The sequence below is a fragment of the Telmatherina bonti genome (assembly GCF_933228915.1).
Source record: "Telmatherina bonti genome assembly, chromosome: 24".
NCBI classification, from domain to species: domain Eukaryota; kingdom Metazoa; phylum Chordata; class Actinopteri; order Atheriniformes; family Telmatherinidae; genus Telmatherina; species Telmatherina bonti.
Window position 1 is genome coordinate 24022577 of NC_136633.1, and position 14846 is coordinate 24037422.

Below are 14846 nucleotides of genomic sequence, written 5' to 3' on the forward strand. Positions count from 1 at the left end.
TTATTGCTTCACAATTTAAAAAAAATCTTTTTGTTTTTTTCAAATAAAAAAAAATTAATCCAATATAAGTTTATATAATATATATATATATATATATATATATATATATATATATATATATATATATATATATATATATATATATATATATATATATGTATATATATATATATATATATATATGTATATATATATATATATATATATGTATATATATATATATATATATATATATACATATATGTAAATATGAATATTTTTGTAATTTTGATTGTTTTTATTTATCTTTTTACTTGTCTTCTTGGGCATTATAGCAGCAGAATGATGGTCTGGCTGCTGTGTTGTTTTTTCCTAATCGAAATCAAGAAAAATGACAAGCAAAAACAAAAAAAGTTTTATACATTTCTTATGTTTTAATCTACAAAAATCAGCAATATCAAAGAATTATGAGAATCGCTATTTAAATAAAAATGGCACCCAAAAAATCTGAATCGAATCGAATTGGGACAAAAGCATATCGTCACAGCCCAAGTGAATACCTAATTCTGAATGCAAAAGTTAATTTAAAACTAAACGTAATTCCAAAGTAAGTGGCTTGTTTACTCCCATTTTAGATCCAAACTGATAATGTAAACCTTACTTCCTCTCTGTTATTTCCGGTCGTGAAAAAGTGAATACACTCTTGTCGAACTGGTGTTAAAACTTATAATCACAACAACTGCGAAACTGTACTTAATATCTAGTTTTTTTTCTATGTTTCGATCAAAAAGACGAGTAGCAGGAAGCAAATTTTGTTTATTTCCAGTTGATGTCAGTACGTCACGTCTTCCCTCAGAACGCTTCCCAACACGCCGATCTAAAGCAGAACTGCCTCAACGCACGCACCCAGCCAAGCAAAACACCATTTTTGTCTGCATCAGAGAGCACCAAATTAATCGTACTGTCCATTTAAAGCAAAGCAACCAGCAGCAACATGTATGTTCTTGACCATTTTTATCTTCCTATCTGTCTGTCTGTCAGCAACGTTTTGCATAAACTACTAGAAAGAATTTCATGTTTTTTTCTGCGAGCTGGTCTTGGTCTAACTTAGATTCCATTAAATGTTGGGAGAGAGCCGGATCAACATGTGCATGCAGGAATGTGAAAGATTCTTCTTCACATCAAATTTTTCAAGATATCACACATAGATGTGGATCCCGGTAACATTCTGGATGCTACCATCCAGAACAGGAACAACTTTTCATCACTCAAGGCAACAGACATGAAACAAACACCACAATATGACTGAATAGTGTTTACTTATATAATGAAAGTAGGACTGGAACAGGCTGGAAATCAGTAGATGATGGAAATAACATGTTAACATAACATGTTAGATGGCCGCTTCCTACTCCTGTATTCCCATTTCTCTCCTGTACAAGAGGCTCTAAAGAGAGTCTAAATGAATTTATTTGTTCGTTTTTACGATATTTGACAAAAGAATTCAGCAATGTTGAGCATGCTCAGACAATACTAAGATTTTACCGCCGTTTTTCTTCCAGCGTGGATTTTCAGCTTAATCTACACTGAATGGGGAACATATCACACATGCTGAGTTGTGTGCTTGTAGTACGTTCGTATGAAGCCATGCACTCATAGAAAGCCAACTTTACTTTAGGATGAAAAATAGCTGCCAACGAATCCTATAATGTGGTGTGTATTTAATGCAAAAGCCTTTGTTTAAAGAGGGTAGAAAGAGGATGATTTGCATTGGATGATAATGGTCGTCCTACAAAAGCAGCTCCTACAGTGAAACCAGACATTTTCTCCCACATGGTTTATAATTATCACGACTGGGCAGTGTTTGGGGGCTGCAGGCTACCAAACGTGCCATGTTTCCATCACTATACGTTTATGGATTAGTGCCAATCTGCTTTCCTTGTCATGCTGTGTGACCAATCTGGATCCTGTGCTGACTAAGATCTTCCACTTCGCATTTTTGGGTGCTAACCAAAATATTACCCGATATGAAGCACTGGGGGAAAAAAAAAACATTCAGAAGGTTGCTTGAATTTGCATCATGCCTTTCCCCCCCTCTTTTTTACCTCATGAAAATGCAAAACCTCTCGTTTTGGAAGCATTAGTAACACAGTATTCCAGGCTCTGCAATGAGACAAATAACTACTTCAGTTATGTAACAGCTTCCGTCGCACATCAACATTTTTTGGGGAAGCGGTGCTCATCGCAGTGGCCATTTTAATCTCTCTTTTTTTTTTTTTTTTTGGTTTCTGTTGGGTGCGAAGCTGAAATACTGCAGCGCCACAGGAACATGTGTGCCTTTACCAGCACCAGCTTGGTGCAGCCTGGTTTCATTTCAACGCCACAGCGGGCGGAGGGGGGATCATGGCATTGCCCCGAGAGAAAGAAGCAGATAAAGAGCGAGGTGCAAACAGAGAGAAACAGAAATAGATAGAGAGAGAGACTGTTGGCTTGGGTAAGTGGATTATGTGATGTGGAAAGAAGGAGGGAGGGCCTCTGTCTTCTGGTGCACCTCCTGTTCTGGTCAAATATTACTTTAATCAGTAGAAAACCAAAACATTTACTTACACAACCGTACGAACGCCAATTGGCTAGACTTTGGTGCCAGATGGCAAGGGTTCGTTATATAAAGGGATCCAAGAGACGTCAGAATCTCCAAATTAGAGATGTCAATAAATGTTTAAAGATTAATTACCATTAATCTTGTAGGTTAAATAGTTAAAATAATAGTGAGTTAAACAAAGCATAAAGTAGACATGGAAACTATAATTTATTAAGTGCTTTCAAAGCTCAGGAAGATATTGCTGTTTGTTTGATCAGTTTCAGAACTGTACATAGTGACTGCGGGCTACATAAACGTCAGCAAAAATGGAAATCAGAGATGCAAAAAGAAAACTCAGTTTTTGTTTTGTCATATTTATTTATTCATTTAATTAATTTGTTATTTCATAGTTAATTGTATTATATTCTGTTCAAGTCTTTATCTTTTTGTCCACTCCTAATTTTTTTTATTTTAATTCAGTTTTTGCTATATTTATATTTTAATTTATTATACACTGTTCATACGTTATTTCTCAATCTTTCATTTAATATTTGATTTTATTTTATTCTAGTGTTTTTTCTTTTTTCATTTGTTTTTTAAATTCTTTTAATTTGTTTTGTAGTTATAAGGCACTATTATTTGTCTATTTGTTATTTATTAATAATAATTGTTTTAAATTTTAATTTAATTTTCTGTCACTCTATCTGTATTCTGCATCAAATTTTAAGTTTTTTTCTTTATAATAATTCGTAGAGGAGTACCTACGGATTTGACCATGGTTCAAGTGTGGAGCTACACTTGGCGTGAGCGGTTTGGGGTTTCTCAAGTTCTATCTATGATTTGGCCACTTTCATTTTTCTGCCATGATCATAAAATTAACAAACTACTAACTTGTTTGTTTTGTTTGCCAAATGAGGCTCTATCGTTTACGCCACGATAAGGCGTTTAACTGCATTATATTACAACAAGATGTGCTTTACGGCATGCACGTTTCAATATAAAAACAAACATGGAGAAAGACGGTAGCAGATGCGTATCAGAGCAGGATAATTCACTAAAAGATGACCAGCCGACCCAAACTGATGAGCTTGTTCATAAAAGAGGGGAAGCTTCTGTCACATGGATGCGGTTTAGATATAAAAAGACCGACATGGAACCGACAACAGACTAGCTCACTGTCCCAACAACAAACACTGACACAGCTAACTCATTTTATCACCTGCACAAGTAAACAAGCAAAAACTGCAAAAGGAGCGTCAAGATGCAAACACTGCAACAGGCATTTCCCTGTGGAACGCCATACGGCCATAGTTCCCCCAGATGGAAGCAGATCACTGCTGCCGTTGCCAAGCACATCTGACACATAAGTGATGACCGACACAAAATGACACAAAAAATTTTATATCGTTACGGGGATATAATATTAGCTAAATCAGGGTATGAGATTTTGGCCATATCGCTCAGCCCTATTTAAATCCTACAAATTCAGCAACTGTGTTCCGTCTGACTTTTGCAAAGCGCCCCCTTGTGGAATACTGGAACATTCGTATGGCAATGGCGCCACCATATTGGCCCTTGTCACAACTGAAGGGCAGCATTGACAGCATTTTACTCTCAGCTGATTTATTGAGCTACTAGATCTTAGATGAAGGTGGTTTTGCCAATATTGTCTCTAGTATTAAATTTACTTCCAATGTATTCCTTTTTTTTATGGAACATGGTTATTGATACTTTTTCACAGCAAAACAGACGCTGAGCTAATGAAACCACACAGTATTAGAATAGCAACCTATCATTAGCAGCACTTGTGACAGACACCATTTATAGAGACTTTCTCACTATGGCCAAATAGTAAGCAGTAGCAGTAACAGGGAAGGATAGAAATTTCACATTTATAGGCCTCGACTACGCCTGAGTAAACGGCTTGAGGTCCATAGACAGAAAACGAATAAATTAATTATTGTGAAGCAGTTCTTCATTTACGTTGTGTTTTTCTTTTTTATGAGGTTTTGGCCAGGATGGGTTCACTGTAGTGAAAAACTGCCATGAAGCCGGTGAAATTAGAAAATTATCCCTGGAATCTGTTAAATGCTTGTTAATAGCTGCCACGTCCATTGAGAAAAACCTTTGACTCAGCTGATTAACTTGACTGAACATGGCGCATTTAAATACTTAGCAACTGAATATTTTATTAGGAAAATTAAGTATGTTAAATATGATCTTTTAAAGGCTAAAAATATGACTTTAAATTAATGCTAATGCATCAACAACTGGGGAAACTAACAAAAGCTTTTACACACAGCAGTAAAGCCGTTACGATGCAGTACTTTCGATTTTGATTGTATGTGAATAATGGGAAAATATCTATTAGACTAACAAATTAGCTACGACCTTTAAGGATTGCACAGTAAAGTGTCACTAAAAGCACAAATTTTCCTTCTTCCTGAATGGAGAGAAAGTAACATCAGATATAATTTAAGTAGAAAGAAACCTGCCATTGGAGACAAACTGACAGCAATTCACAGCATCAGCCTTTTTATGTGACATGAAATCAGTTTTTTTTTAAAAGCTTCAGATGAACTTTGTGAATCACTGGGCATAAAACGAGGGAGAGAAATTCGTTGAATAGCAGGTGGAAACTTTTTCATGGAAAATTTTTTTTTTACAAAAGCTGCAGTAAGATGAGTCAACCTTCCCACACATTGATGTACGGTGGCCCATTACTGTATGAGTTACTGTATTTCCAAAAGGGAGTGTAAAGGCCCTGCAAAGAATTTGGCTGCAGTCTGTGAACCAGTTGGCCTACACCCCATCCAGCTTGTAGGATGCTGTGTCATGTCATAAATATTCGTAGCACAAACAGCAGGGAATACTTCACAGCCTTTAACGATGCTTTTCAATGGCTGCTGCAGCCTTTTGGGTGAAGGATTTGTAGACTCAACATGATGTATTAAATGTGTTTTTTTTCATCTTATCTGCAGGACTACACACTGACCATGTATTTCCAGCAGTACTGGAGGGACAAGCGTCTAGCTTATGTAGGAATACCCCTAAACTTGACTCTGGACAACAGGGTTGCTGACCAGCTCTGGGTCCCTGACACCTACTTCCTCAATGACAAGAAGTCTTTCGTCCACGGGGTGACGGTGAAAAACCGCATGATCCGCCTGCATCCTGACGGAACCGTTCTTTACGGACTCAGGTATGTTCTTTACTGGGAATTACTTTGTGGGTTGGATTTTAGTCTTATGTGTATTGTAAATCTAGTCAAACGTGTTGCTTTTTTGGCAAAACTTGACCATTTTGAGTCCAGATGTGACATTTGTTTTCCTTAGCTACATTATTATTTTCTATGTATGGTATTGTATAAACTCGGACTGGATCACAATGAATGGGCTTGAAGAGATTTATCTGAGGTGATATTTTTGTCAAATAAAGCAAAATTGTATTTGTGTGACTGTGATAGACTGGCAACCTGTCCAGGGTGTACCCTGCCTCTTGCTCAAAGATTGCTGGGATAGGCTCCAGCTTTCCTGCGACCCTTAATCAGACTAAACAGTTCGAAAAATGAATGAATGAATGAATCCATCCATCCATCCATCCATATATTTCATTTTAACCCCTAACCAGTGGGGCCCGCTGGTTAAGGCCCGTTCTGAAGAAAAATAGGCTTTTGCAAAAAAAGTTTGTTTTTGTTTGTGTGTCCCTGAAGAGAAACTTATTTAAAGCCAGTTAATTTATATTATTATTATTATACTATCAGAAAAGCATTAATACCTTCATTGATACCATAGTATAGCATTGATACCATATTTCAGTACTACTGACAGACCAGTAGGCGAATGACGGACCGGCTGGTTAAGGGGGTTAAAGGGTAGGTGGGCATGGAAGGGATGAACCTTTCAGGAAAAGTGGGGACGTCTTCACAATAAAATGTTCATCAATCACGATCATGATCACAGCATGGTTTTTTTTCACCCTCCACGACATTTAATGTGTGGACGTCAGTTTTTTTAAATTCTCCTTATTTGTCAACAATATAATATCCTTGGTAACTTTATGTTACATAGAATGTTGTATCATCAAATCATTTTGCATCGGTTCCCGCTTAGTATGTCAACAGTGCCGCCATATTGGTCCTGGCCGGTTTAGTTTTCAGTAGGACTCAACAAGAGAAGCAGGACCAGATCTTGAGCAGTTTGGGTCTTTAAATATTATCATCAGGAATTACTTTGATTGTATCAATGGACAGCTTTTTTTTCTTTTTTTTTTTTTTACTTCAAGTTTAGTAAAGATTGAAGGTTCATGATGATTTTATTGATACCGGACAGAGATTGGATTTGCAGTAAAAGAGAGGCCATCTTTGTACAAAAAGAAAACGCACTAAGAAACACAAAAATACAAATGCACAATTATTAAAAAAAAAAAACAAAACAGTCATCTTATCTAGGGCCAGAACGTGCATGTTTAAATACTTTAAAAAACATCAAATGTATTAAAAAATAAATTGATAGAATATATTAATTATATACTAAAGGTAAAAGCCCATGGAATGCGAACAATCATGAATAAAAAAAAACACAAATAGGAGTTGATCCCAGTCTGAGATTAAAGTGCTAGTCTTGTTTGGAAAGAACAAAGCTGTTCCTGAAGCGCATAGTAACCTCAGGACCCTAAATCTCCAGTCTGATGGCATGAGCTGGAACTCGCTCACCAGCAGATGGGAGTCATACTGTAGCCTATAATGTTATCCTAGCATATATTATTGATCAGGCTACATCATTCAGTCCCTCCTCAGACTTAATCTGACAGTTTAATCTGAACAATCCTGCAAGCTTTTCACTGCAACAGGGTTCACTGGTGTGATACATTTCTTATAAGCCTTTAATATGTTAGTTTTTGGAGTATGATGTTTCAAAATACTGTGTAAAATCTACATTTTGTGCCATTTTTTATGTAGTTGACGTTAGCTTACAATGCCTCTCAGAACAAAGTGAGTTGTCTTTGGAAGGGTTGCTCCACTGTTTACATCTTCCTATCAAATTTTAGTTGATGGTATTGTCAAAAAACAAGAACATGAACACTAGTATCTGGTTTAATAAGTGATTGCAATCCCTGTTCCCAGCCGGATGCGGTTGGTTAAAATTATGCTGATGGATAAAGAGCCCTGGCCTGACTGATGAAGAGGAGGAGGATGCTATTTTTGCAGTGCAGCTTGATTGAGGGCTGAGGTGAAAGTTTAGCTGGATCTGGACCTGGTTATAAATGGAGGTCAAGGCAAAAGTGAAAGGAGTTCAACAAAGCTTCCTACTGCTACTGCCAAAAAATTGATATTTTTCCCAAAATTTTCTGAGTTTACATGTATGATGTTTACAATCTACTGGTCACCATTTTGGAGACAAAAAATTCTTATAATATGAACAGAAAGGGAAAAAAAAACAAAATCACAGTTTAGATGTAGATGTTTTGGACGAGTTTCACAAATAAGTCAGTCTGAAGTGATTAATTTGTCTTGGTTATTTCATTGGATCTGTTGAAAATTCTGACTAACACCTCATCTGGTAAATTATACGCTTATCCTGCATCAGGCAGCAAAATAAGGGGTTCAGGGTCAAAAAGTTCTCCAGTATCAGGACAAATCTATGTGTTTAAAAGCCATAATGTAATCTAAGAAACTAGCAGTCCTCTGCTACAGCCCACTGAGCAACGAGAGAAATACGTTTCATGCTCAAGGGCACAGTGGAAAAATAACCAAGAACGGGTTAGACATGATGCACAATGCAAACTTCAGCTTCCAGCTGTCGTTTGATATTTGTTTCAAGTAGGCCTTGTTTTGAATGTTCCATTGATCTTTTCGTCAGGCAGGTTCAGAGGAGTGTTTGTGACCTATGAATATGGATGCAAGCTTTGAATTATTAGGGCAAAGCAAAAAGTGTGTGCATGTGCACGCATGTGTGTGTGTGTCTTTTTATTTGAATGTGTACTTGCATACTTGCATTAGCATCTGTCAGCGTTCATACTTAAAAGTCAAACAGCCATGCTTGATTATGCAAGTGGAGTTCAGAGCATTTAGCCTTGTGGGCTACTTTTAGACCTTGCAGTGCTTCCCAGAGATCAAAGGAAGAGGGAGATGTGTGGCTGGTGTTTGTGATATGAGCTGTTACATAAATAAATGTCAGGTAAAGTTGGGTATATTGCTGAAAACAGATTGTTATCATAGCATTAAAAATTCACTCTATAAGGTGTAGTGTTGTTATAAAATAATGAAAGGCTATTAAATTATAGGAAAGTTTCATTTAACTACAGTATTTATAAATACTACTCTTAAAAAGTCTGCAATGTCCCACATCTTACTTGATATTACTTTTCATAACCATGAAATTAAACAATTTTTAGCTACATGAGCATCAGTTCAGCAAACTGACTGCTAGCTTGTAAGGCTGCTCGATTTTGACATAAATTATAATCACGATTTTATTAACAATTATCAAGTATTTTTAAACAACGCTGCACGTCGTGGTGTTCTCGACTGTGTCGTGCATTATAACCATCTAATGCACGGTTCCGGGTTGTCTAATCCGCTTTTACTGCTTATATAGGAACTATTTTATGCTGGCCTCGATGTACGTTTTATGCCAAACAACCGTTGTCTGGCTACATCGCATTTCTCTCATTCACCTGTTAAAAGACAGCTGATTTGAACGAGCTGATTAATTCGTTGCTATGGTAATGCCCCGTCACAGAGGGATATTGCAGTGTTTAACTCGCCGAACTATGTATATGAAAATAATGCAGCCATTTGTCACTGACAATGGTATAAACTACGTTGTTGTGAACTTCCACAACCTACTGCAGTTATTCTACATTGACCTGCAGCTGGAGCCGACTGAGACTGGCCGCCTGGGAGTGCTTTAGGACGTGCTCGTTCGTTACAGTAACTGCAGAACAATATGTGCCTTCAAGTCAGTCGCCAAAATACCAGAAAAATCTCTAATAACTCCAGTAAAAATCGCGAGATTTGTCGCTAGTCGCTTTTAATACAAAAGAAGTTGCCAGATTTAGCAAGAAACTTGCCAAGTTGGCAACAGTGTCTGAATGAAACTGGCTGTGATGCTCCAGTGATGCTCGATTAGCAACTGAAGACAGCAGGAGAGGAAACTCCAAAGAGAAAAATAATCACACCCTTTTATTTTTATGATTGTTGAAAACCCAGATCGTAATTGAGATTAAAATCCAATTAATCGCCCAGCCCTACTAGCTTGTTCTCGTTTGTGTTAGCAGAGACAAACTTAAGGATTGTCGAATATTCCTCACAATTTATTACACTTTAAACTAATATAAATTTCTGAGGTACAAAAAGTCACTTCCTCCATTTGATGTGGCATTGCATTGTGGGTAAATACATAGCGATCGCGTCAAGAGTCCTCTGCCTTGTCTGTTGTTCATACTGAGTATTGTTGCAGTGTATTTCAGCAGTATACTTGCATAAGATAATAAAAAAAAAACCAAAAAAAAAACCAAACAGCGATAGTTTCATGCACTATTTTAACTTGCAGTTAGTCAGTTTTCTTCTTCACGCGGGTCTTGTTCTCTCTTTTGCTAAATACTAGTTTAGCGCCACCTTTGGTGGGAAATGGGATATATTATTGTAAAGGCTCATCGTTTTTGCCCAAAGTGCAGCGTGACTCAGCCGAGTCCCCAATCGTAAAGTCTAGGGGACTATCCTGATGTGAATGCACCCTGAGACAACGCTTGAATTTAGCTAACTAGCAAGCTTTTTAAGCTTTGCTATCTAATCTCTATTTCAAACTTTGTTTGCCATTTCAAATTACAGCTTTTCATTCTGTATGTGTTATATTTAGTATCGAATTCTTTCAATAATTATAGTACTTTCTTTAATGTAGACTATGACTTTGACATTTTTGTTAATACTAGCTAACAGGAGCTAGCAGGCTCAACATAGCAGTATTAACTTGTTTTAAAGAGACTACCAATGCAAAAAAAACTGACCTGAAGCAACATAATTTCAATTCAGTTCAATTTGGTTCGGATCACTTCGCTTTGGTTGAGCTCAGTTCAGTCCAATTCAGCTTTTGAATTTAATTGACAAAGCTAAAGTATTCTCAAAGCACTTTTCACATACAGCCCAATCCAGTCCAATCCATTTGTAGTCCAATTAACTCTCCTTTTACAGGAAGGAAAACTTCTGCAAAACCAGGCTCAGGCTACGCAGCCTTTTGTTGAGATGTCGGAAAAGGGTGGACAATAGCACCATAATTCAAAGCCAGAAATACCTGCTGAGAAAGAAAAAGAAAGACACAAGTTAATGGCAAAAATAATTTAATGTATTTATGCATAGAGATAGAGAGTAAACAGAGGGAAATGGAGGGGAGTGTTCAGTGCATCATGGGACCTCTGCCAGCAGTCTAAGCCTATAGTAGCATAACTAAACGGATGGCTAACGGCCAGCCAAGCCAACCCTAACTAGAAGCTTTATCAAAAAGGAATTATGGTAGTCCAATCTTACAAAACAAATACATGGAGTAGTTTTTCTGCAAGGAAGGTACAGAGAGAAATTCCATCATAACATAGTGACGGTTTTTTTGACTCGTGGGGTTTTTCCACTTTTCCATATTACATAGTCATTTATTTAAATGTTTCACACAGCCAATGAATGTGAATATTACCACTGGGACTCCTCAGCCAGCTGCCTAAAGATGCATATTCAGCAGTATGTTTGATTATGAGCAGTTTTCCGGTCTCATTGAGCAACTTTAGAGTGTTTATAAAAGGTGGAAGAATTATTTTAGTTAGAAACAAGCCTCACATCTAGATCTAAACACTTTAGGTTTTAAAACAAAATCAAAATTGCAATGACCCAATGTTGAACAAGCGTTCCGAAAGTTTTGTAACCACCATAAGCCAAGGTGAGTCTTGGTAAAATTATCTGCATGATTTATTATCTGTTGTGTTTCATCATTATTACCATACATCTGTGTTTTGAAAGCTCCATATGTTGCTGTAATTTTAGCTGTATAATAATATCAGCTAATGACTTTCCACTGCCTCATCTGAGTCTTAACTGAATGGAGACATCCAGTGGCTAACTGCCAAGCAGCCGGCTTTTAATCAGGACAGACTTCTTCTAAATCACTTTGAATTTGCATTTCACTTTGCTGCTTATTTTAACAGTCTGATTATCGGTCGTTTGAGCTCGCACATCCAATAAACAATAGGGGAACCTCCTTGTGACCCTGCCAAAATGTGTTGCCTTAATATGCTTTAGTATGAACTTGCACTAAAACAAACATGTGGCCTGGTTGTCTGTCCGTGATGTACAGTTTGGTTTATGTATGCAGATATACAGTCATATTGACAATTTGTTCATATGTATGTGGGAAGGTGGGGTCAGAGGATGCAGCAATGTTATTCTAAGATGCCAGTAGTCTCCAGTAATATGAAACCAACCAAAAACAAAACAAAAAAAAAGATATTTAGTTTCATTTAAAGATGATAGATGATGTCAAGTGCTTTTATCCTAATGCTTTAATCTAATCCCAGTGGTGGTACCTTATGCTTTTAGGTAACACCTTACCTGGATTGCTGTTATAATTCCATTAGAAATGAGTCTTGCTTTACTTTCAAGCTCATTTCCTGTCTGTGTGCATTTCACTGCACTTTAAGTTTCTGAAGTCTGTTTCTTTCCATCTGTGTTTTCTTTTTCTCAGGATAACTACAACAGCAGCGTGTATGATGGATCTCAGGAGGTATCCACTGGACGAACAGAACTGCACCCTGGAGATAGAGAGCTGTGAGTAGAGAGGCTTAATGCCTTTAGGGCTCACCGTTCAGTGCCTTTTCATGTGTGAAATGAATAAAACAATATTACACATGGCTGTTCTTTTATGTTCTGTAGCATTTAACTGGGTTTCCAACAGGAGAAACTGCTGAGTTCTTTCTATTAGCTTAGCATCATACTCCTATGACGACTTGGGTCATTCAAATGGAGAAAACACTCAGATATTTGGTTTAGAGCTTGGGCTTTTGGTTCTGTCATTAACTTTGACTCCACATCCAATTTCAGACAACCTTGATGCCATTTTAAGGTTTTTTTTTATTTTTTATTATCAGGCTCATAACATGTACAAATGCCCGCATTACTGGACTTTTACTTCTACCTTAGGTAAATCTTTTAGATCTGTCGAATCAAGTCAAAATTTTGTTGATACAGCACTTTTCATGCAAAAGAGCAGTGCAAAGTGCTTTAGACAACAATAACAACTAAATACCAACAACTAAGCAAAATAAAAATAAGCATTCACATACCAAAGCATATAGCACAACCAAATTAAAAACAAAACGCATAAAATCATTATCTTCTACAATCTCAGACAGGTAAAGCACCCCCACTTACCAACCTAGCCACCTCTGTTCCCAACATCACAACCATTAGTATGCAGTGCAAGATGCCACCAACCCCCCAGACAAGGGTCATTAATGCAGCAGTGAACCTGATAGCTCCCAGTGTGGAGGATCCCAGTAAGGAAAAGTAATAGTAAAACACTGGAAAATTCAATTTAAAGGGTATAATATAACTTATATAATATGTAGTTGTTAACCTGAAATAACCTGGGTTGAGACCATCTGAACTGGGATAACCAGACCTCTGTCCCCACCAACATCTCCCCCAGCTGCTAATGAAACAATAAGGCACAAATCATCTGAGGTAAAAACTACTGTTTAAAAGTCCTAAGACACTCCTTATTTGTTTATTTACAACTTCCAAGTGGACAGACTTTCATCTAATCTTTCAAGTCTGTCAAACAAGAAATAGTTTGACAGGCTTTCTGGAGGACTTTCAAAAGTTTTTTTCACAAATTGGCTGTTCAATTATATATAAATGAAGAAATGCTGAAGACTTTTGACCAGTAATCTATATGCTCTCCAGCATGGTGGAATGTAGCCAAATGCTTCACCTTGGAGGCATCTGGTGGACATCCAGACCAGACACCCAAAATTCCCTGGACTGCTCCCCTTTGATGCAGAGAGGCGGGAGATAGAAAGCTTTGCATTACCGATCCATTGACCTAACTCCTCTACTCCAGGCATACCAAGATCAAATCAAAATCCCTTGTGATGAATCCAACAAGGCACCCAGACAGAGATCAGGGGTTCATCTTGGAGCCAAACCTTGGGGGGGAATAGGAGTATCTACAACCACCTGGTAGTGTGTTATTTGCCTGTGGCATAAGGTTATGCACAGGGTGCTGCATCGGACGGCCATCCTGTGGAGCCTCCACCTGCAGAAGGCACCATATGGGTGATATGGTGTTATATAGAGGTGAGGGTCTTAGCAGTCCAATCCCAAGCCAATAAATTATCAATAGGGGTTCTGAATTCATTCCAAAGGAAAATTTCAATGGTTTAATGAACACTTTGAGACCACCACTACCAAAGGGAGCTCCTTGTAAAGTATTTACTACTAGCTATCATGATCCCATTAACTGTAGTTTCCTGGTGTATTGTTCATATAAAAATAGTGATCAAACACCTAACACTTCAGATCCACCAATGGCCAAACTGTACCAAACTATGCTAAAATGGCCTTATTGAAGACCTTGTCTGTCCTCTCTGTTCTAAAACCTCTAAAATTTCTCTTTACTTAGATAACGGTCACATATATTAAGATTTGAGCTTCTTTCCAAATGGATACCTGTATTCTTCCTGAAAATGTTTTTTTGTGCTGTGGGCTGTCTTCATTTATTCATACACTCATACATACATACACTCATCTCATCGCTCTTCATGATGATGCCAGATATATTCAAATAGATACAGAGGTTGCAGAAATATGCTAATGAATCATGGGTATGCTATTTAATATTGCATAAGTTCAGGGCTCCAACAGTTAGATTTCTTATCAGACCACCATAACAAACATATTATGTTGGATTTTTACAGATATTGTCAGATTGTTTTCATTTTAACACTTTAATTCATCCATGGAGTGCCAAGTAAATTAAATTAAAGTATATTCTTTAGTGCTAGGTATACAACACTGTATGATCCTTGTATTTGGCTGATCAGGTACGAGTCTTAATAGAAATGATATTGACCTGAACTGAAGTAAACTGTTTGATGATTTGCTTTTCAAAGCAGCGTCTGGCTCTTGGAAAAAACTTCAAACATGTCTTTCTCCTCTTCCCGAATGACAGCCCAGTTGGATGATCAGCAACGCTGCATATCTTGGTCTCCTGTGATGGTTAGACAGATGGTTACACCTTGG

General features: G+C 37.3%; 1 protein-coding gene across 1 annotated transcript in view; it reads left to right on the forward strand.

Moving 5' to 3' along the window:
• The window catches only part of LOC306773884 (gamma-aminobutyric acid receptor subunit beta-3-like), a gene marked incomplete at its 3' end in the record, with an annotated part of 90953 nt that overhangs the window by 48709 nt on the left and 27398 nt on the right, over positions 1-14846 (forward strand). Inside the window, exons 5-6 of the mRNA XM_079263828.1 lie at positions 5542-5762; positions 12289-12371. Of these exons, the coding sequence (XP_079119954.1) occupies positions 5542-5762; positions 12289-12371 (304 nt within the window). The remainder of the gene's footprint in view (positions 1-5541; positions 5763-12288; positions 12372-14846) is intronic.